The sequence below is a fragment of the Scyliorhinus torazame genome, chromosome 19 (genome assembly GCF_047496885.1).
Source record: "Scyliorhinus torazame isolate Kashiwa2021f chromosome 19, sScyTor2.1, whole genome shotgun sequence".
NCBI lineage: Eukaryota > Metazoa > Chordata > Chondrichthyes > Carcharhiniformes > Scyliorhinidae > Scyliorhinus > Scyliorhinus torazame.
The window spans coordinates 95,080,219-95,102,028 of NC_092725.1; the positions used below are offsets into that span (position 1 = coordinate 95,080,219).

Here is a 21,810-nt window from a genome sequence, read left to right on the forward strand (position 1 = left end):
TGGAAAGGGTACTGAAGGATAGGATTTCTGAGCATCTGGAAAGACACTGCTTGATTAGGGATAGTCAGCACGGATTTGTGAGGGGTAGGTCTTGCCTTACAAATCTTATTGAATTCTTTGAGGAGGTGACCAAGCATGTGGATGAAGGTAAAGCAGTGGATGTAGTGTACATGGATTTTAGTAAGGCATTTGATAAAGTTCCCCATGGTAGGCTTATGCAGAAAGTAAGGAGGCATGGGATAGTGGGAAATTTGGCCAGTTGGATAACGAACTGGCTAACCGATAGAAGTCAGAGAGTGGTGGTGGATGGCAAATATTCAGCCTGGATCCCAGTTACCAGTGGCGTACCGCAGGGATCAGTTCTGGGTCCTCTGCTGTTTGTGATTTTCATTAATGACTTGGATGAGGGAGTTTAAGCGTGGGTCAGTAAATTTGCAGACGATACGAAGATTGGTGGAGTTGTGGATAGTAAGGAGGGCTGTTGTCGGCTGCAAAGAGACATAGATAGGATGCAGAGCTGGGCTGAGAAGTGGCAGATGGAGTTTAACCCTGAAAAGTGTGAGGTTGTCCATTTTGGAAGGACAAATATGAATGCGGAATACAGGGTTAACGGTAGAGTTCTTGGCAATGTGGAGGAGCAGAGAGATCTTGGGGTCTATGTTCATACATCTTTGAAAGTTGCCACTCAAGTGGATAGAGCTGTGAAGAAGGCCTATGGTGTGCTCGCGTTCATTAACAGAGGGATTGAATTTAAGAGCCGTGAGGTGATGATGCAGCTGTACAAAACTTTGGTAAGGCCACATTTGGAGTACTGTGTACAGTTCTGGTCGCCTCATTTTAGGAAGGATGTGGAAGCTTTGGAAAAGGTGCAAAGAAGATTTACCAGGATGTTGCCTGGAATGGAGAGTAGGTCTTACGAGGAAAGGTTGAGGGTGCTAGGCCTTTTCTCATTAGAACGGAGAAGGATGAGGGGCGACTTGATAGAGGTTTATAAGATGATCAGGGGAATAGATAGAGTAGACAGTCAGAGACTTTTTCCCCGGGTGGAACAAACCATTACAAGGGGACATAAATTTAAGGTGAAAGGTGGAAGATATAGGAGGGATATCAGAGGTAGGTTCTTTACCCAGAGAGTAGTGGGGGCATGGAATGCACTGCCTGTGGAAGTAGTTGAGTCGGAAACATTAGGGACCTTCAAGCAGCTATTGGATAGGTACATGGATTACGGTTAAATGATATAGTGTAGATTTATTTGTTCTCAAGGGCAGCACGGTAGCATTGTGGATAGCACAATTGCTTCACAGCTCCAGGGTCCCAGGTTCGATTCCGGCTTGGGTCACTGACTGTGCGGAGTCTGCACGTCCTCCCCGTGTCTGCGTGGGTTTCCTCCGGGTGCTCCGGTTTCCTCCCACAATCCAAAGATGTGCAGGTTAGGTGAATTGGCCAATGATAAATTGCCCTTAATGTCCAAATTGCCCTTGGTGTTGGGTGAAGGTGTTGAGTTTGGGTAGGGTGCTCTTTCCAAGAGCCGGTGCAGACTCAAAGGGCCGAATGGCCTCCTTCTGCACTGTAAATTCAATGATAATCTATGATTAATCTAGGACAAAGGTTCGGCACAACATCGTGGGCCGAAGGGCCTGTTCTGTGCTGTATTTTCTATGTTCTATGCACAATACAGCTGGTAAAACACAGCAAACCAATCAAAATGGGCTCGGAGGGTGGAGTGGGAGAGAGGGGGGAGGAGAGGAGCGAGGGGAAGGGAGACATTAAGGGTGAGCTGGAGAGAGGGAAGAGGGAGTGGAGCAGAGGAAGAAGGCAAGGGAGGAGAGAGGAGGGAGGTTGAAGGTGTGAGTGGAAAGGGGATTGTCAACTTAGGCAGACAAACTGCAGTTTGGACATCCCCCAAAACAAAAATCTTGAAAATCAGCCACAGCCCTCAGAGATTCTACGCAATGAAAGTAAACATGTGTTTTAGAGTTTAATATATTCTCTGATGTGTGCTCACTGACCTGTGCCATTTCTAATGACCTACAGATCTGCTTATGCAGGTGGAAAGCTGCCTGTCTTGTCAGTGACTCCTCCTTTCTGTTGTGTCAATCGGTTTATTTTATGCGAAGGTCACTTTCATTTATTAATCTGTTCAATGCATGTGCGTATCACTGGTGTTATGATCCTGGACAAGATCTCCCAAGTTCCTGGCACGATCTGGTTAGGAACTGTAACCTTTTGTTTAATGTAGACGAAGTTTGAGACTCAAGCCATTTGCTTAGTGAATAATGCCTCAAAGATTCCATGGGGTTTTCAACAAACAAAAATAAAGTCAGGAAAACAAAACAATTTACAATATCTAGCTGTAATATTCAGTGTTAATATGAGGCACAACTGAATTAACAGGCAAGCTGTGTTTGAAAACACTCCACTGCATAATAAATGGCAGGTGCGACCAAGACAGATTCCACGGATTTTTGGGCACAGAGATGATTGACTTCAAACAACCACAACCATTTTCCTTTGTGATAGGCATGACTCAAACCAGTAAAGCTACATAAGTCTAAATGTTACCATCATTGACTACATTGGTAAGATGTCTTTCCTGCATTTGCTTCACACTCCAGATTGTATGAAGGGGCAACTGAGCCTGACGTTCAATATGGCTCCAAGCTCCTTTACAAATTTTCATACTTGAGCTCTGATTTTAACCTAACCTGCCCTGTGCTGTGCTGAGGTCTTGGGGATTGAGTCTGAACCATTTCAGTTATCCATTAACATGAATTGGGTTAAATTTGAGACCCTGGTGTTTGTGAAATACGAAGTTCAAATCGAGACTATTTATTGCCACATGTATAAAATAAAACCTTTGAGGAGCTTTACTGACATAGCACTCGAGCTAAGTTATATTGTCGTGTCTGTTCAACTGAATGAGAATCAATAAAAACTCCGCACTCTTCTTTTGTTACAATAGAACAGCAGTCATGGAGAGAATGTTTATAATTGTTTAATATACAAAGTCAATAGAAATCAATCTTCAAATCACAGAAGTTCTAGAAACAGCACATGAGGCCATTCAGCCCAATAGCCTGTCAGTACTAGCCCTTCAACTGAATCCATCTACTAGAATATTGTTAACTTCCTCTGTTCCCTATATACTTTCCTTCATCGAGTTATTCAAGTCCATGCAATCCAAACAAGGCAAGCTAACAGGCCAAGTCTGGGCTTTGAGTGCCAAATGACTAGGGTTTTAGGAGGGGGAGGACTGGAGGGAGAATGGTTTGAGGGGAGGGGAAGGGGTAGAGGATAATATTGAGGAGAGAAGTGAGGCACTAGGTAGAGGGAGAAGGGTGAATGGGAAAGGAAAGGGATGGTGAAGGAGGCTAGGGCTGGGTGCAGAGGAGGGGAAGGAGGGAAGTATGAGCTTGGGGGGGGGGGAGAAGGAGGAAAGAATGAAGGGATAATTGAGGGCATTGCGGAAACACAGGCAAGGATATGAGAAGGGAAGGGATGAAAGAAAGGGGGAAATGCTTGCGGGTCAGAGATCGGGAGTAGAGAGGTAGTGGGAGCGCACACATGGGTCTATGCTATGTTTTAGAAACCCATGCTTCGAAAAACAAGAAAAAACAACCTAATAATTACTGCACTTAAACATTAGTGCCTTGATTCTACAAGAATTTACAGATCTACATTTGACACATTGATTTCAAAAGATAAATGCAATGTTTGTCACTTGCAGGGCAGGTTTCCATTTGTTTTTTGGTCTGGTTTGTATTGATGAGTGAGTGGATTGAGGTTTATCACATTGGCTCCAAATGATCCATATTCTAATTCTGTTTCTCATTGTCTCCGTGCACCATTAGTTTTTATTGATATAATATTGGTTCCATTTATCACTAGACCACTGCTGTAATCAGAATAAAACAATATTAACGTTACATATATTGGAATCCAGTTTTTAATATTTCTTATTTTAGTTAAGGTGTCAGCTCTGGCTGAGTGCGGAGTCCGAAAAATTTCACGATCAAATTATCGGTCAAGGTTTGAGCCATGGACATATTGAGACAAGTTTCAAGGAACATCTTCAAAACAGAAACTAGGAGAATTTTCTTCTCTCAGAGGGTTGTTAGTCTGTGGAATCCTCTTCCCCACAAAACAGTGGAGGCTGGGTCATTGAATTTATTCAAGGCTGCGTTTGACAGATTTTTGATCGACAAGGGCGTCAAGGGTTATGGGGGGGGGGGGGGGGGCGCAGACAGGAAAGTGGAGATGCGACCACAGCCAGATCAGCCATGATCTTATTGAATCCTGGAGCAGGCTCAAAGGACCCAATGGCCTCCTCCTGTTCCCGAAGTCCTATGTGTCAATGATCAAGGAGGAAAGAGAAGTGGGAGATTTAGGGAGGCTTCCAGAGCTTGGGGAACAGGCAACCAAATGTACGGCTATCCATGGTGGAGTAATTAAAATCAAGGATGTTCAAGAGGTCTGAGCACAGTAAGAAGTCTTACAACACCAGGTTAAAGTCCAACAGGTTTGTTTCGAATCATTAGCTTTCGGAGCACTGCTCCTTCCTCAGGTGAAGTGCTCTGAAAGCTAGTGATTCGAAACAAACCTGTTGGACTTTAACCTGGTGTTGTAAGACTTCTTACTGTGCTCACCCCAGTTGAATGCCAGCATCTCCACATCAAGAGGTCTGAGTGAAAGGAGGCAAGATATCTCAGAGGGTTGCGAAGTTGGAGTTGATTGCAGAGACAGGGATGGACAAGGCCAGGAGGGTGTTTGAAAACAAGTTTAAAGCCTTGTGCTCTACACTTGTCCTCTGGCTTCCAGTCCTCATAAACATCACACCCTCACACATCCCACAACTAACAGAAACCCACAAACTGCCTGGAACAATCCATGCTGTACCTCACTTACCCGCTCTATGATGATCTGTTCAACCCACATAGCCCACCATCCATCTCGGCGCCCACAAGTGGATAGCACTGTGGCTTCATAGCGCCAGGGTCCCAGGTTCGATTCCCCGCTGGGTCACTGTCTGTGCGAAATCTGCACGTTTTCCCCATGCCTGCGTGGGTTTCCTCCGGGTGCTCCGGTTTCCTCCCACAGTCCAAAGACATGCAGGTTAGGTGGATTGGCCATGATAAATTGCCCTTAGTGACCAAAAAGGTTAGGAGGGATTATTAGGTTACGCGGATTGGGTGGAAGTGAGGGCTTAAGTGGGTTGGTGCAGACTGAATGGGCCAAATGGCCTCCTTCTGCACTGTATGTTCTATGTTCTATATGGAGCAACCTTCCTAAGCAAGATCAACCAGAAGATATCCTCTGGATCAAGAATGGGAAACATGGGAAGCCACAAACAAGTTCCTTGGGACACACCATCTGTCGAATGGCAGACTTTGAGCTCCCATGGCGACAGTGGTCCTTGGTTAACAGGACAGGCCAAGGCCCCTGTGCAACCTCCAGCACTGGGCCCTCAGTCTAAACTCCTGCTGCAGTTATGCACTTGCTAAAGAGGGAGTGCAGTGAAGGTCCACCAGACCGATTCCTGGGATGGCAATTTACTGTCCGAGGAGAGATCGGATTGACTGGGCCTGTATTCAGTGGAGTTTAGAAGAATGAGAGAGGATATCATGGAAATGTATAACATTCTGACGGTGGATAGACTGGATACAGAGATGATGTTTCTTCTGGTTAGAGGGTCTAGAACAGTCCCAGGATATGGGGTGGGCTATTTAGGACTGAGATGAGGAGAAACCTCTTCACTCAAAGGGTGGTGAACCTGTGGAATTCTCTACCACAGGAGGCTGTGGAGGCCAAATCGCTGAATATATTTAAGACGGAAATAAATAGATTTCTAGACTCTAAAGATGTCAAGGCATATAGGGAGAGCCCAGGAGTATGGTTCTGAGTTCGAGGATCAGCCATGATCATGTTGAATGGTGAAGCAGTCTCAAAGGGGTGAATGGCCTTCTCCTATTTTCTGTGGTCGAGGAATGTCTCCTCTAAAGACTAAATGCCAGATTAATCCCCTTAAACTCAACAAATGAGGAGGCTATCACTTAGTTTGCTAAATAAAAATGTGAAAAAAAAAGGGTGAGATGGAAAGGTGATAAATGGGAAGTTAGAACTATTTACCTTTCTCTTTTTTAGTGTAGGATTTCATGAATGGGATGTAATGAAACTCTGCGTTCTTTTCCAGATCATAAGCTGCGCACAATTTATCAACCTCCGCAGGCAGCAGGTTCCACCTTAGACTCATGCAAATTGCCTGAATGTCTCTGAACGGCACTCTCCCTGTACCATGTGGATCTCGCGCCTTCAGGACAGATTTCAGGTCGTTCCAATGATTCACGATGTCGCGCCGCAGCTTATTCTGGATGTGGGCGACAGGGCTTTGCTGCAGGTCCTTTTCTACTTGGAATATTTCAGAATAAAGGATTAGACACAAAGACACGCAACACATTTACAGGTTTTGTGGCTTGATAAACTTACCCCAAACCTGGCCAAACTGGAACTAAAGTTTTTTTTTTTGAAAAGGCAGAAGGACGACATTATAAACAAAACGTTGAAGTACAATTTTTAGAAAATCAAAGAGTTCTGAATAAACACATTTGTGTTATTTAACTAATAGTACACTCAGAGAGGCTTTGGAATAGTGGAATATTGGACTGTCTCAGTTCTGTTTAATTAATTGGCAAAGACACCAGGACAGAGTGAGGAGAATGTTGTTTACACAGCAAGTTCTTGTGATCTCCGGAATGAGCTGCTGGAAGGGTGGCAGAAACAAATTGAAAAGAAATTTTCAAAAGGGAATTGGAGAAATATTTAAAGAAGTCAACATTTACAGAGTTATGAGGGTTGACGAGAAAATCGGGATTAATTGGGTAGCTCTTTCAAAAAGCCATGATGGGTCAGAATTTTATGATTTTGTTGCCGTGACACCAAAATAGGTGACATTGTAAATCAGGTGATGAAAGTGTAAAATTACAAAGAGATATTGATGGATTAAGTGAACGAGCAAAAAACTGCGGCACATGGATTTCAAAGTAGGTGGATCTCAAAAGGATGAGAACAGGATCCTTTCCAAATGGTGCAAAGCTAGAACAATCGGATGTCCAAAGAGACTGGAGGGAGATGTCAGATGGAGTTGACTTGGCCAGTCATCTCACTTACAATCAATGCTGGATTGATCATCCACAAGTGATTCAATGAATGATTTCTTGTAATGTCACTAGAGCAATGCTTGAATTCATCGATGGGTGTTAATCAATAGTGAAAGCGGTTTTGAATCACACTTGACAATAAAAAGTCTTAAGACAGAACTTGTGGGTCTTGAGTTATTTCTCATATATCTCAAGTACAAATCAGTAAGTTGTGGGTTTCAGGAGCGAGCTCTTACACAACCCCAGGTTCTTCTGTGAATCACCTTAAAAAGGTGTTCTCTGGCTATCAACCCTTCTGCCAATGAGAACAGTTTCTGGCTACTCTGTCTGGATGCCTCACAACTACCAAATCTCTTGTCATCCTTCTCTTCTCTAAAAAGAACAGTTCAAGTTTCTATCCACCTAACCAAAGTTTTCATGCCTGGAGCCATTCTCGTGAAAATTTTCTACACCCTCTCTAAAAATATCTTCTTCTTCCTAACGTGTGGGGCCCAGAATTGGGCACAGTCCTCCAGTGGAGGCTGAAGCGTTTCCTTTTCATAAAGGCTTATTATAACTTTGTTGCTTTCATACTATAAAGCTCAGGATTTGTACATTTAATTGGCCACTTTTTTAACCTGTCCTGCCACCAGGGGATGGTTTAGCACACTAGGCTAAATCGCTGGCTTTTAAAGCAGACCAAGGCAGGCCAGCAGCACGGTTTGATTCCCGTACCAGCCTCCCCGAACAGGCGCCGGAATGTGGCGACTAGGGGCTTTTCACAGTAACTTCATTGAAGCCTACTCATGACAATAAGGGATTTTTATTTCATTTCATTCACTTTGTGTTTTATGCACATAAATCCCCAGGTTCCTCCTATGACTAGTGGATTTCCTGGGAGCTGGGGTGCATTCTACCTCCAGGACCCTCTGTTCTTACATCCTCAGAATTATCCCCTTAATTTTATATTAACTCTCCTTGTCCTTTCTACGAAAATATATCACTGCGGACTTACCTGCATTAAATTGTATTTACCACTTTTCCACCCTTTCTATCCTCCTCATTGCTCACTGTACTTAGTGTCATCTGCAAATTTTGAAATGATGCCCTGTACACCAAGCCTAAGCCATTCATAATCATCAGGGAAAAATGTGTCCTAATACTGACCACTGAGAAACCCCATTGGATTACTTCCTCCAGCACAAAAACAGCCAGTCACTACTCTCCGTTTCCATTCTGCCACTATCCCTTTAATTCCATGGGTTTCAACTTTGCTAAAAAAGCTTGTTGTGTGGTCACAGGTCAGCCATGATCTCACTGAATGGTGGTACAAGCTGGAAAGTTTAAATAGCCCTCTTTCGTTCGTATGTTCCTGATGCGGATATACATAACTTGAACTGTTTCACACATTTCCTCCTATTTCCAAGATACATCAATTATCATTAAAAATAAACGTGAAAAGCAGGAGATGTTGGAAATGGAGAATGTCTGCATCAGAAGCACTTGGAGGGAAGATGTGGGCTGGCTCTGGGGGTGGGAGGTACGGGCTGGTGCTGTGGGCATGGGGTGTGGGAGATCTCCCCAGCTTGGTGGCCCTCATCACTGGGGAACCTCTGCCTTTTCTCACCACATTCCTCAGCCTAATTTCCCATGGTTCCCTCCCCCTCAGCTGTTCCACTGCATCAAAGGGTCACTGACCTGAAACAATAACTCTGTTTCTTTCTCCACAGATACTGCCTGGCCTGCTGAGTATTTCCAGCATTTTCTGTTTTTATTTCAGGTTGCCGACATTTGCAGTGTTTTGACATTTGCTAAAAGTAACTCAGTTGTTTATGGGGATGATGATTAATCTGGTGTTAGGGAGCAAGACAGTTCCTGACCCCTGTGCTAATTCTCCAATCCTGGAGGCCAATGCACCTGGTCTGGTTACGTTGCTTCTGATATACACAACCTCAAAACACCTCATCGAAAAGCTCAAACAAATTGCATTTTACTCTAAATAAGAATAGTGTGTTTGGAAGAATAAGAGGTGATCTCTTTGGGAATATATAAAATTCTTTGAATTCTTCGAGGACTGGATAGGGTAGATGCTGAGAGACTGTTTCCCCTGGCTGGAGAGTATAGGGAGGAAAGGTCTCCAGATAAGGGGGTCCAGATTAGGATTGAGACGAGGAGAAATGTCTTTACTTAGAGGGTTGTGAATCTTTGGGATTCTCTACCCCAGGAACCCGAGGTTGCTCAGTCATTGTGTATGTTAAGACAGAGATCAACACATTTGTGGACACTGGGAGAACCATGAGACAATGGGGATATGACAGAAAAATGGAATTGTGGTAGACATTCAGCCATGATCTTATCAGGTGGAGTGGGTTTTAGGGGTCGAATGGTCTCCTCCTGAACAATTTCTTATTCTTATTCCACATCATGAGAAAGACACAAAAGTTTTGCCTACCTGAACCCTTAACCTTTTTCAATCTGCTAAAATATCGAAGGAATTTTCTCAATGAAATGGCTTCGGCTGGGTAGCTGATTGGCAAACTGTACCACAATTTCTCAAGTTCCATAGGGAGAAGGATTACGTTCATTCTAGAGAGATGTTTCCGATTAACAAAAATAACGACTTATTTCTCAGACAATGCAATATTGGAATGTCAAACCTCTCTGATCTCTCTCTCTCTCTCTCTCTCCCTTGTTTTAATATCTCCTCATGAGGTTCTGTGTCAAATTGTGTTTGATAATTTCTCCTGTGAAGCACTCTTGAGCATTTTACCATGTTAAATGTGCCTTATAAATACAAGTTGCTGATGTTGTTTGGTAGCTGTATGGCTTTGTCACTGAGCTGATTGATCCAGAAGGGGATGTGTTGAAATCCTGCCCTGGTGTCTCTGAGAATTAGAACTCAGTTTACAAGATAAACAAATCAGAAAGTAAACATTGGGTTTCCAGGAAACTGATTATGAAGTAGAAGGATCTTTGTAAAAATTCAACTGGTTCACTAATGTCCTTTAAGGAGCGACAGCAGTCAACCTTATTATGAGACATGACTTGTGGCGAGTGCATGGATCTTGGGAGAAATATATAACTTTGGACCTAAAGCTCTCCAGCAAAGGGGATCCGTCTCTTGGCTGAGTCTGTTATAGATTCATCGATAGAGATTGATCACTGTGATTTATCATGGCCAGAATGTATCTGTTTGCTTACCATCCATTATCAATATGTTTTGTATGGAAAGAGTTGTGACTTTTCTCACCCCTGAAGTGTGTTAATCCAGGTGGTCCAGTTTCCTCCCACAAGCCCCGAAAGACGTGCTGTTAGGTAATTTGGGCATTCTGAATTCTCCCTCCGTGTACGCATACAGGTGCTGGAATGTGGTGACTAGGGGCTTGTCACAGTAACCTCATCACAGTGTTAACGTAAGCCTACTTGTGACAATGAAGATTATTATTAGCTTCTAGCTCTTTCTGCAGTTTGTTTACATTTCTCCGAGTCACCGCCCAGGCTTAATAGATCGAGCACAGTGAGCATCAATAGTAAACGGATTCACATAATCAATTGAGCACTACAGGGTGGAGCTGAATGAGATAAGGACATGGCACTCTCCTCACCAAATAAACCTGGGAAATGCTCTTGGAAAAAGCTCCCAGCATGTCTTTCATTCTCAGATAGCTGTAGTAACTGATGGTGAAATGCTGTGTCCTTGTGCTGTATTTAGTGTTACCTTAGCAGCACGCTATCCAGCTTCTCCTTATCTGCTGTACACTCATCATTGATGCAGACGCTTATGAAAACCTTACAAAAGGAGCGGAACTTTCTTTGCAGGAGGCCCCAGATTATGTTTCGCAGCTGAAAAAGGCAGAATAGGAAAATACCATCAGTAGTGGAAGAACATGTCTTTGCTCTCTACCTATTCAACATAGTGATATCTCACTCATATTTACTGACTTGGATGAACAATAAACTGCATTTAAATAGCACTTTTAATGTGGTAACATGTCCCAAAGTGCCTCACAGGATCATTATCAAGCAAAGCTTGTCAACGAGACACAGAAGATGCTATCAGGACTAAAAGCTTGGTCAAAGTGACAGGTTTTAAGGAGCATCTTCAAGGAGGAGAGAGAGGTGGAAAGCAAAGAGGTTTAGAGAGGGAGCACCAGAGCTTGGGGTCAGGTAGGCAATGGCACAAACAGTAATGCTGGAGCTATTAAAATTGGGAATGCACAAGCATGGCTAGGGAGAGAAATGATAGGCCTTGGTACTTCATTTGTTTCAGGCTCTTTTTATCCCTCGCACCCTCAACCGCCACTCTCCCCATCACCCTAGCCTGTACCTTTAACCCTCCCCTCAGTCAGGTCTTCACTATCATTGAGAAGCACTGGAGCTCTCAGGTGTCTCTGTGCAACACCACTTTTAAGAAGCCAGAAGAAAAAGATTGAGTGGTTCATAATTGTCTCTGTGTTGATCAGCAAGTTTGAAGACTCTGTTGATTGCTGTTTCTCACTACAATATATTTTCAATGTCTACTATGCAACACAACTTTATCTCAGAAAACTCATAAACGCACCAAGGTAACGTTGGATGATAGGCAAGTAGAAAAGAGACAAGATTGCGATCAATGGAAAAGACTCTTGGAGAATCATGTACAGTCTATAACGTTACAGATTCACTATGAGAACTCCAGTCATGATTCCACCCTCTGAAAGATAATTATGATGGCAAAGGCCATCTACCCAACTCATCTCATTCGTCCAGAATGACGTACAAACATATGCATTAGGAACAGGAGTAGGCCTGCTCCCCTATTTGATAATGCCTAATTTGGGCGGGTTGTTCTGCCGTGTGTTTTGCGGTGTCAGGATCTTCCAGTCCTGCTGCTGTTTACTTCAGGCGTGATCCTACGGCCATTGAAAGCCAGTGACGCCGTTCCTGGGATCTACCAGGCTCGCAACGCCTCACGAGATTGCGTTGAATCTCGCGAGATGCTGCGATGTGAATCCCACCAACAATGGGCGCTATCACTTTTTAAGCAAATCTACAAATTAGAGCAAGGCAGTAAGCCTTACTCTAACGTGCAGATTCCCGAGGGACCTGAGGCTTTAGGATTCAACCCCTTCAGAGACCTCGGGCGAGCACCATTTAGCACTGGTCCCCACAAAAGGGGACCAGACGGAACGGCACTCGTGATGGGGATTGGAGGCCCCCAGCTGCATGACCTTTGGTGGTGCCCTGGCAATGTGGGTGCCAGCCTAGCACCTTGGCAGTGCCAGCCTAGAATCTTGAGTGCCACCTGGGTGTAAGCCTGGCAAGATGCCCCGTGTTCCGGGGAGGGCCTGGGGACCACCCTTTCTACACGTTTTGTGGACCAGTACTGAAGGCGCCCAGCTGGGGGTGACCCTGGGGAGCCTGATAGATCCCGGGCCAGCACACCGAAGAGAGTTTAAAATGCACTTAGGCTTTGTCCTGCCCATTGTGGGTGGGGTCCTGATTGCGACCTTGGAGACCTGGGTAGATTTCATGAGGCATACTAGCTGTCGGGAAGCCCACGGTAGGCCTCTACCAGCATCTACCATCGCATCGTGCTCCCGTTTAGGTGCAATGCGGTCACGATCATGTCCTACATTTACAAAATAATTAAACTCTTCACTTAGGGCAACCTTACCATCCTGACTTCTCTGGAACCAACCAACTCTTAATGGCATATGCACCTTTTACGTGAATCACATTATCCTCAGAATGTGTCAATCAGACATTTACCAACAACTTAGGAAGAATATAGACTGAATTATTAATCAGAGTGTTCAGAGGAGAATGATACATGGTACAAAAAAGGCTCCATCACTGTCGCTGGGGCAACATCCTGGAACTCCCTTCAGTGGGTGTACCTACACCTCAACGACTGCAATGGTTCAAGAAGGCAACTCACCATCACCTTCTGAAGGGCAACTAAGGATGGACAATAAATGCTGGCCTAACCAGGGACGCCCACATCCCATAAATGATTGATTTCAAAATTCAGTGCAGCCTTAAGTCAAGAACTGAATTCTTTTCCCTTCTCCCAGGAGCTGTCATGCAAGTTTTGTTGCACACTGTGAATTTACAGCCTATCCACAGTTTACACATGATGTTGCATTACATTTGTACCAGGTAAATGTGCAAATAGTATTTTTTTTTAATTCTACTTGATGTTTGAATCGTGAGAGAAGCAGGCACATTAAGTGGAAAAATGTAATTAATAAATAAGAAACTCCCAACCGTGAAAAACAAGTGTGACGGCAAGGTCCTGGGAGAAATCATTTCTAGAAGCAGTTGATCACAGGATTGGGTTCCTATAAAGATCCATTATGGTAAAAGCTCTTTATCTTGTTCCCTGAATTTTCAATGTTTTTTTGCCAGAGTTACAATAGACGATCAGAATTCTCCCCCAGAGAAATGTTAGTCACACGATGTGACCACTTTCTGCGAGATTTTACACAGGATGGTGCAGGGTGAGGTGAACCGAGGATGGAGTAGAGATTTGTAAATTTTTTCTTTAAGCAACCTCTGTGCCAAATAGGGATTTCATTCCCAGACTCTGCAAAAGTAAAGCGAGATTCTCCGACCGTATTTGCCCAGAGGCTGGAAATTCCCGCCCGAGGTCAGTGGACCTTTAAATGGTTTGTGTCCTGCCCGTGGCAATCTTGCAGCAGGTGGGGCTGTGTAAATGTAACAAATTCATGAAACTGACTGAAAGGTGGGGCTGAACTGCCATTTCCGGGAGGCGTATAGCGGAATGGAACAAATTATCCAGAAACTTTTTGCAATTTGTCGCCTTTCAATGATAAGATTTCTGTCCCTGCAATGTCAATCCGCCTCTCCAGCCCAGAAAGGGAATAATTAAAGCTATAGAATCTTATTCCTGCAGCTGGAAAATAGTTCTTAGAGATTTTTTACAGTTTAGTCATTTTTTCCTTCATTTTTTCTTTCAGTCTCTTTCTTTGTCCAATAGTTCTTTATGTAGGATTACATAAGATATACACCACAAAAACAAATTGTGAATTATCTCAAGTTGCTGGATAATTTGTTCCATTCCGCTATAAGCCTCCCGAAAGTGGCAGAAGCAGACCATTTGGCTTCATCACAAGTTACGGGGTGGTTTGCACATTATTAACAGCAAATGCCATTAAAGTCTCCCAGCAAATTCTGTGCTCAACTTTAAATTTGTGGTAATCTAGTTTACCTCTGGAAGAGAGCGTTGTTTCTGTGCGTGACTGTATCTCACCCAGTCACTCCCGAACCTATCCAAGTATCGGATTCTGTCCAGACGGAAATTTTTGTTATTCATGAGGAGGGCATTCTGGTTTACTTCCTGCTTCAGCTCCCCTGTGCTGGGTCTACACAAAAAAAAACAATGTGGGGAAATAATCACAGCGTTACAGCATAGAAAGAGGCCTCTCGGTCCATGCAAGCTCAATAAAGTTGTGACACTAATGTATTGGGGGCAGTGCCAGGGAGAAGTGTCAGGAGGCAGTGCCCAAAGTCTGCCTGGGCATGACAGCAGGACACTCTCCCTCCGTGGGGCCTGTACTTATCTGTGCGCCCTCAGCAGGTTCTCTTCATGAGATCCCATTTGTCAGGACCTGTTGTAAGCCCCGCTGACGTGACGTGATGCAATGCCGGTGAGGGCTATATACTAACGTGAGGTTTGATACAGGGGGGAAACCCGCCAATGATATGTTAATATATGGTAATGGAGTTACCAACTTTTCATGGTGGGGCCCCATTACATGATTGGCAGGACATGGGGACTCTCTCGATGGGAAATCCCACTGATGTAAAAGCTGTTTGGGGACTGCCGTTGGATTCTCCGCCCCACTGACTTTCCCGCTCACTGGAAACAGTGCGGAGAATCCTGGCCATCATTTCAAAACACAATCAGAAAATATTTTGAATACTATTTAATCTGTAGACAGAAAATGCAAACATTTCAAGCCTGGTTCAAAGATCTGAATCCATTTTATTCATGATAAGGTGGGCATCATTCCAAATGTTCACTGATATCTTTCAAAGTATCAGACATCCTGGGCGGGATTCACCGCAATCGGCGAATTGGCCTGACGCCAAGAACAGCGCGAACAACTCTGGCGTTGGGCCAATTGAACGTTGTGGAATTCTCCACACTTCTGGGGGCTAGGCCGGCGGCGGAGGAGTTGGCACCGTGCCAGCCAGCGCCGAAGGGACTGCGCGAGTCAGCACATGCGCAGATCGGCCGGCGTATTCTGGCACATGCGCGGGGGGGGGGGGGGTTGTCTTCTCCACACCGGCCATGGTGGAGCCCGACAGGGTTCTGTAGGGCTCCGCCATGGTCAGCGTGGAAGGAAGGAGTGCCCTCACGGCACAGGCCCGCCCGCAGATCAGTGGGCCCTGATCGCAGGCCAGGCCACCATGCCCCCCCCGGGCCAGATTCCCCTGCGGCCCCCGCCCCCTCACCACCACGAGGAGTGCACCAGCTGGCCGACCAGCCAGGTCTCGCCGTGTGGGACCATGTCCAATCCACGCCAGTTGGACTGGCCAGAAACTGACGGCCGCTCGGCCCATCGGAGCCCGGAGAATTGCCGGGGGGCGCTGCCTACGGCCCCCGACCAGCTTGGCGCGATCCCCGCCCGAAAACCAGTGCCAGAGAATACGGCAGCCGGCGTCGGAGCGGCAGGGCAGGATTTGCGCCGCCCCCCCACCCCCCCAGGGCTTCTCCGGCCTGGCAGGGATCGGAGAGTTCTGAGCCTCCAATATCGAACTCACCGGTTTTGAAAGAGGCACAGGAACTTTGAGTAGAAAACCAAATTGTTTTGTGGTTCGCCGACTTTTGTCATAACACAGTCCAGTTGATTCACCGAGAGCTGGATCTGAAAATGCTTCTCAATGATTTCCTTAAACGCTTGAATATTAACAGCCTCCTGTCCTGGAATCTCAACTTTTCTAATGGATCAAAAAGTTAAAATGAATTAATACATGCCAAAGATTATACAGACTAAATTATACAGATTATACAGACAAAGATTAGATAGGAACAACAGGAAGATTTTCTGTTCCGCCATTATATTCGAATATGGCCGTTCTATATCTTAACTCCATCTACCCACGTTGGTCCTATACCTCTTAATATATTTAGCTAACTAGAATCCATTGATCTCAGTTTTGAATATTCAAATTGACCTGCAGTCTCACCAGTTTCTTTTGGGTGGGGAGGCGGGGGAAGAGTGAGCTCCATATTTCCACACCTCTTTATGTCAAGAAGTGTTTCCTCATAGCACCCTTAAATGGCCTTGTGCAGGGCTTCCCAAAACTGTGGGTCGTGACCCCTCCCCACAGTGTGGTCACAACAACAGATTTTGAGGTCTTGAGCTCTGAGGCAGCGATTGCTGCCATGAAGTTCGTACTGAGTGCTGACAGCTGCGAGGTCTCGTTAAATCCTCAGTTTTCATGGGCGTGACCTAATGGACAGATCTTTGAGGGCTGATTGCTACTGCAAAAAAAGAGGCTGTAAAATCCTGGGCTAGTGCCCGGTCAATTCCAGCCCCACAAGTCCCGGAGTCACAACACAAGTGAATTAACCAATAATTTGTATCAACTTTCTGAAATCGTTCACCCTTGCTGCCCAATAATTTACAGTCACCAAGTTTGTAAGTTGAAACACAACTACTGTTTATTTATAACAGAAATAAAGATGAGTCAGCAATTATGAAGGAATAATTACAAGCTAACCAACTACCACCACCCCATAACTGTCCCCTCACTGCCCACACACACAAAATAGACACACACAGAGGGGTGGAAAGGGGTGAAAATAATAAGGGTTAAGGGCAAAAGATAAAAGTCCTTGCTTCAGTTGATGATTTCTTTAGTGCACGTTCTTCCCGGCATGAGTGAGGTTTGAAATCTTTAATTTTGCCACCCACACTGGTGTGCCTGCAGTTTTAAAAACATAGAACTCACATCTTTCCTGGAGAGACCAAGACTTTGCTCTCAGCTCGTGGGTTCTCTTCCAGGCCCTGTTTTCAGGAATCAAACACTCCCTGGCTTATTGGAGAGAAAGGGTTGGATAGATCTTTTCATGCAGAGGCTTAGCAATCGTTCTTTCTGGAGAGAACCGTGGCTCTGAAGAACATTCCAGAGAGACAATATCCAATCACCAATGGTGTCCAGGCAGAATACAGCCTCTTCTGCTCATTCATTGGCCACCAGCCAAGTCAGTCAACCTGAGTCATCACTGATGTCAGTCAAATCGTTCTGGAATCTGCTTGTTTAAATTAAAGGCGGCAACACCCCTCTGGAACCTGATGGTTGGAATTACAGACAGCTTCATGCAGCCTGCTTTGCCTTAGGGTCCCAGGTCAATTTTCAGTTTAAACCAGTTCGGGCTTCTACTCGAATTAAAGGCAAAGTCCGCACTAAAGGCACAGGCCCATTAATCGTCCATGGTCAAAAATTGTAATAACAAAAATAAAAGAAATAAAAGGAAGGGAACAAACAGTTTAAACAGGTGGTTCTTTTACAAAAGGTAAATGTTTTAGTCAAACTAGGTTTACACAGTGCAATCAATAAGACTCACTCAGAACTGCTGTCTGTGGCTAGAATACATTCCAAATAAGCAGTTGCAGAGTTTTAGTGATTGTGTCGAGAATATTAGATCAGATTTTATAATGACATCCAAGAAATAGCATACTGCAAGCCACAAGCAGCATAGCCAAAAGTAAACATTTTGATTGCCTTGTGCATAAAGCCTATTTGTGCACTTCAGAAAGTAAAATAATATCCTGGTATTAGGCATATCAGGTTCCACTCAGCAGCTAAGGTTCACCCCACCCACCCCCACCCGGGTAGTTGAACACCTCCCTCCTCCCCACCCCTTCCAAGCTCAACAACCCTCATACCCGACATATTTTCACACCGGGAATAAGTCTGGGAATCACTGGCCCAGCACTGATCTTTAAGTTATGCTCCTTGTTTTGGATTACCCCCTGTGGTAGTATGTATTAGGGGTCATGTGGGACTGGAAGCCCTAATGTCATTGGCTGACAGATCCCGGGTCCTGGTTGGCCGTTGACCTCTAGCTCCGCCCTGAAGGCGGAGTATAAGAAGCCGGAGTCCTCCCCCGCAGGCCATTCTACTATCGAGCTGCGGGGGAACAGACACGCTTAATAAAGCTTCATCGACTTCACTCTATTCGTCTCACGGAGTCTTTGTGCGCTACAATTTATTAAGCGTGCCTAAAAAGGACTATGCAGCTCAGGATCATTCCGGAGAGGATCAGCCCCCATGCAGTGAACGCGGCAGCAGCCTTCAAGCACTGGCAGACTTGTTTCGAGGCCTACCTCAGAACGGCCACCGGCCGGGTCACAGAAGACCAAAAACTACAGGTCCTGCACTCGAGGGTGAGCACGGAGATTTTCTCCCTCATCGAAGACGCGGAGGATTTCCAGACGGCGTTCGCAGCACTGAAAAGTCTCTATGTCCGCCCAGTTAACCAAATCTACGCTCGCTACCAGCTCACGACGAGACGGCAAGGTCCCGGAGAATCGATGGACGAATTCTACGCCGCGCTACTGATTTTGGGACGAGCCTGCAGCTGCCCTTCGGTGAACGCAAATGAACACACGGACATGTTAATGCGCGATGCTTTTGTGGCAGGTATGAATTCCTCCCAAATCCGCCAAAGACTTCTAGAAAGAGAGTCGCTAGGACTCTCAGAGGCCCGGGCCCTAGCAGCCTCCCTAGACGTGGCCGCGCGTAATACCCGCGCCTACGGCCCCGACCGCGTGGCAGCCCATTGGGCTCCGTACGTACCCGTCGCGACAAACCTACCCACCCCCCGGACACTCCACAGGCTTGCGCGGTCCAAACGCCAAGTCGCACCGGGGGCGCCCACTGCTATTTCTGCGGCCAGGCGAAACACCCCCGGCAGCGCTGCCCGGCCCGCGCAGCAATCTGCAAGAGCTGCGGGAAAAAGGGCCATTTCGCGGTTGTGTGCCGGTTCCGTTAGGTCGCCGCTGTCCCGGGAGAACAGGGAGCCCTGCAAGCCGTTTACGCTCCCCAACCCCCCCCAGCGCCCCATGTGCGACACGCAGGCGCAGCCGCTCTGGGTCCCGACCACCGCGGTCCCGGGAGAACAGGGAGCCCTGCACACCGCTTACGCTCCCCAACGCCCCCCCCCATCCCCACGTATGACCCGCCGGCGCTTCCACTTTGGGTCCCGACCACCGCTCTCCCCGGAGAAGAGGGAGTTCTGCGCGTCTCTAACGCCCCCCAAACCCCCCCCCCCGCGCCCCACGTCTGACCCGCCGGCGCTACCAACTTGGGTCCCGACCACCGCTGTCCCCAGAGATGAGGGAGCCCCGTGCGGTCCTAACGCTCCCCAACCCCCCCAGCGCCCCATGTGTGACCTGCAGACGCCGCCATTTTGGGTCCCAGCCACCACGAGGGGAGGAAGGGCGCCGCCATCTTGGACCACCCCAGACCTGTATGACGCGTGGGGCGGCCATTTTGTCCACCCCCGCCGCCATCTTGTGACCCCCCAGCCATGTGCGATGTATGGGGGCAGCCATTTTGTTCATCCCCGACGCCATCTTGGATGGCAACAACGGACCCCACTCCACTACTACAACCACGTCTCGCTTCAATTACGCTCGATCAAGCTCGGCCCCGGACACTCCAGACGAATACGACAACAGTGCTAATAAACGGCCACGAGACACCATGCCTAGTCGACTCTGGGAGCACGGAGAGCTTTATCCACCCCGACACGGTAAGACGCTGTTCCTTGACCACCTATCCCAGCGCACAAAAGATTTCCCTAGCTGCAGGATCCGACTCCGTACAGATCCAAGGATTCTGCATATTTACCCTAACGGTGCAGGGGAGGGAGTTCAAAAACTACAAACTAAACGTCCTTCCCCAACTCTGCGCCCCCACCTTACTGGGATTAGATTTCCAATGCAATCTACAGAGCTTTACGTTCAAATTCGGCGGCCCAATACCGCCACTCACTATCTGCGGCCTCGCAACCCTCAAGGTGCAACCCCCGTCCTTGTTTGCGAACCTCACCCCGGATTGCAAACCCGTCGCCACTAGGAGCAGACGGTACAGTGCCCAGGACCGGACCTTCATTCGGTCCGAAGTCCAGCGGCTACTAAAGGAAGGCATAATCCAGGCCAGCAATAGTCCCTGGAGAGCGCAGGTGGTAGTAGTGAAGACAGGGGAGAAACAAAGGATGGTCATAGACCATCAACAGGTACACACAACTAGACGCGTACCCTCTCCCCCGCATATCCGACATGGTCAATCGGATTGCCCAATATAAAGTCTTCTCCACCGTGGACCTCAAGTCCGCCTACCATCAGCTCCCCATCCGCCCAAGTGACCGCAAGTACACAGCCTTCGAGGCAGACGGGCGATTATACCATTTCCTAAGGGTCCCATTTGGCGTCACAAACGGGGTCTCGGTCTTCCAACGGGAGATGGACCGAATGGTTGAACAACATGGGTTGCGGGCCACGTTCCCGTATCTCGACAATGTAACCATCTGCGGCCACGACCAGCAGGACCACGACGCCAACCTCCAAAAATTCCTACAGACCGCCAAAGCCTTGAACCTCACGTACAACGAGGACAAGTGCGTTTTTAGCACCAATCGGCTAGCCATCCTGGGCTACGTAGTGCGCAATGGGATAATAGGCCCCGACCCTGAACGTATGCGCGCCCTCATGGAATTCCCCCTCCCGCACTGCCCAAAAGCCCTGAAACGCTGCCTGGGGTTTTTTTCATACTACGCCCAGTGGGTCCCCCAGTACGCAGACAAGGCCCGCCCCCTAATACAGACCACGACCTTCCCTCTGTCGACAGAGGCTTGCCAGGCCTTCAGCCGCATCAAAGCGGATATCGCAAAGGCCACGATGCGCGCCATCGACGAGTCCCTCCCCTTCCAGGTCGAGAGCGACGCCTCCGACGTAGCTCTAGCGGCCACCCTTAACCAAGCGGGCAGACCCGTGGCCTTTTTCTCCCGGACCCTCCACGCCTCAGAAATCCGCCACTCCTCAGTGGAAAAGGAAGCCCAAGCCATAGTGGAAGCTGTGCGACATTGGAGGCATTACCTGGCCGGCAGGAGATTCACTCTCCTCACTGACCTAAGGTGGAGGATCGAGCTCTCCACCTTCAACTACGAGATTTTGTATCGTCCCGGAAAGCTGAACGAGCCGTCCGATGCCCTATCCCGCGGCACATGTGCCAACGCACAAATTAACCGCCTCCAAACCCTCCACGAGGACCTCTGCCAACCGGGGGTCACTCGGTTTTTCCACTTTATCAAGTCCCGCAATCTCCCATACTCTTTAGAGGAGGTCCGTACAGTCACAAGGGACTGCCACATCTGCGCGGAATGCAAACCGCATTTTTTCAGGCCGGATGGTGCGCACCTGATTAAGGCTTCCCGCCCCTTTGAACGCCTTAGTCTCGATTTCAAAGGGCCCCTCCCCTCCACCGACCGCAACACATACTTTCTTAATGTGGTGGACGAATACTCCCGCTTCCCATTCGCCATTCCCTGCTCTGACATGACCGCGGCCACAGTCATTAAAGCCCTGAACAGCATCTTCACACTGTTCGGTTACCCCGCATACGTCCACAGCGACAGGGGGTCCTCTTTCATGAG

At 47.1% G+C, this 21,810-nt stretch overlaps 1 protein-coding gene across 1 annotated transcript in view; it reads right to left on the reverse strand.

Moving 5' to 3' along the window:
• Positions 1 to 2,979: 2,979 nt before the first annotated feature.
• Positions 2,980 to 21,810, reverse strand: part of LOC140395963 (uncharacterized) — a 97,730-nt gene continuing 78,899 nt past the window's right edge. The window contains exons 13-18 of the mRNA XM_072483991.1: positions 15,906 to 16,082; positions 14,347 to 14,500; positions 10,852 to 10,976; positions 9,586 to 9,719; positions 6,127 to 6,402; positions 2,980 to 3,895 (exon numbers count right to left, since the gene is read on the reverse strand). Coding sequence (XP_072340092.1) covers positions 3,885 to 3,895; positions 6,127 to 6,402; positions 9,586 to 9,719; positions 10,852 to 10,976; positions 14,347 to 14,500; positions 15,906 to 16,082 — 877 coding nt within the window. The 3' untranslated portion in view covers positions 2,980 to 3,884. The remainder of the gene's footprint in view (positions 3,896 to 6,126; positions 6,403 to 9,585; positions 9,720 to 10,851; positions 10,977 to 14,346; positions 14,501 to 15,905; positions 16,083 to 21,810) is intronic.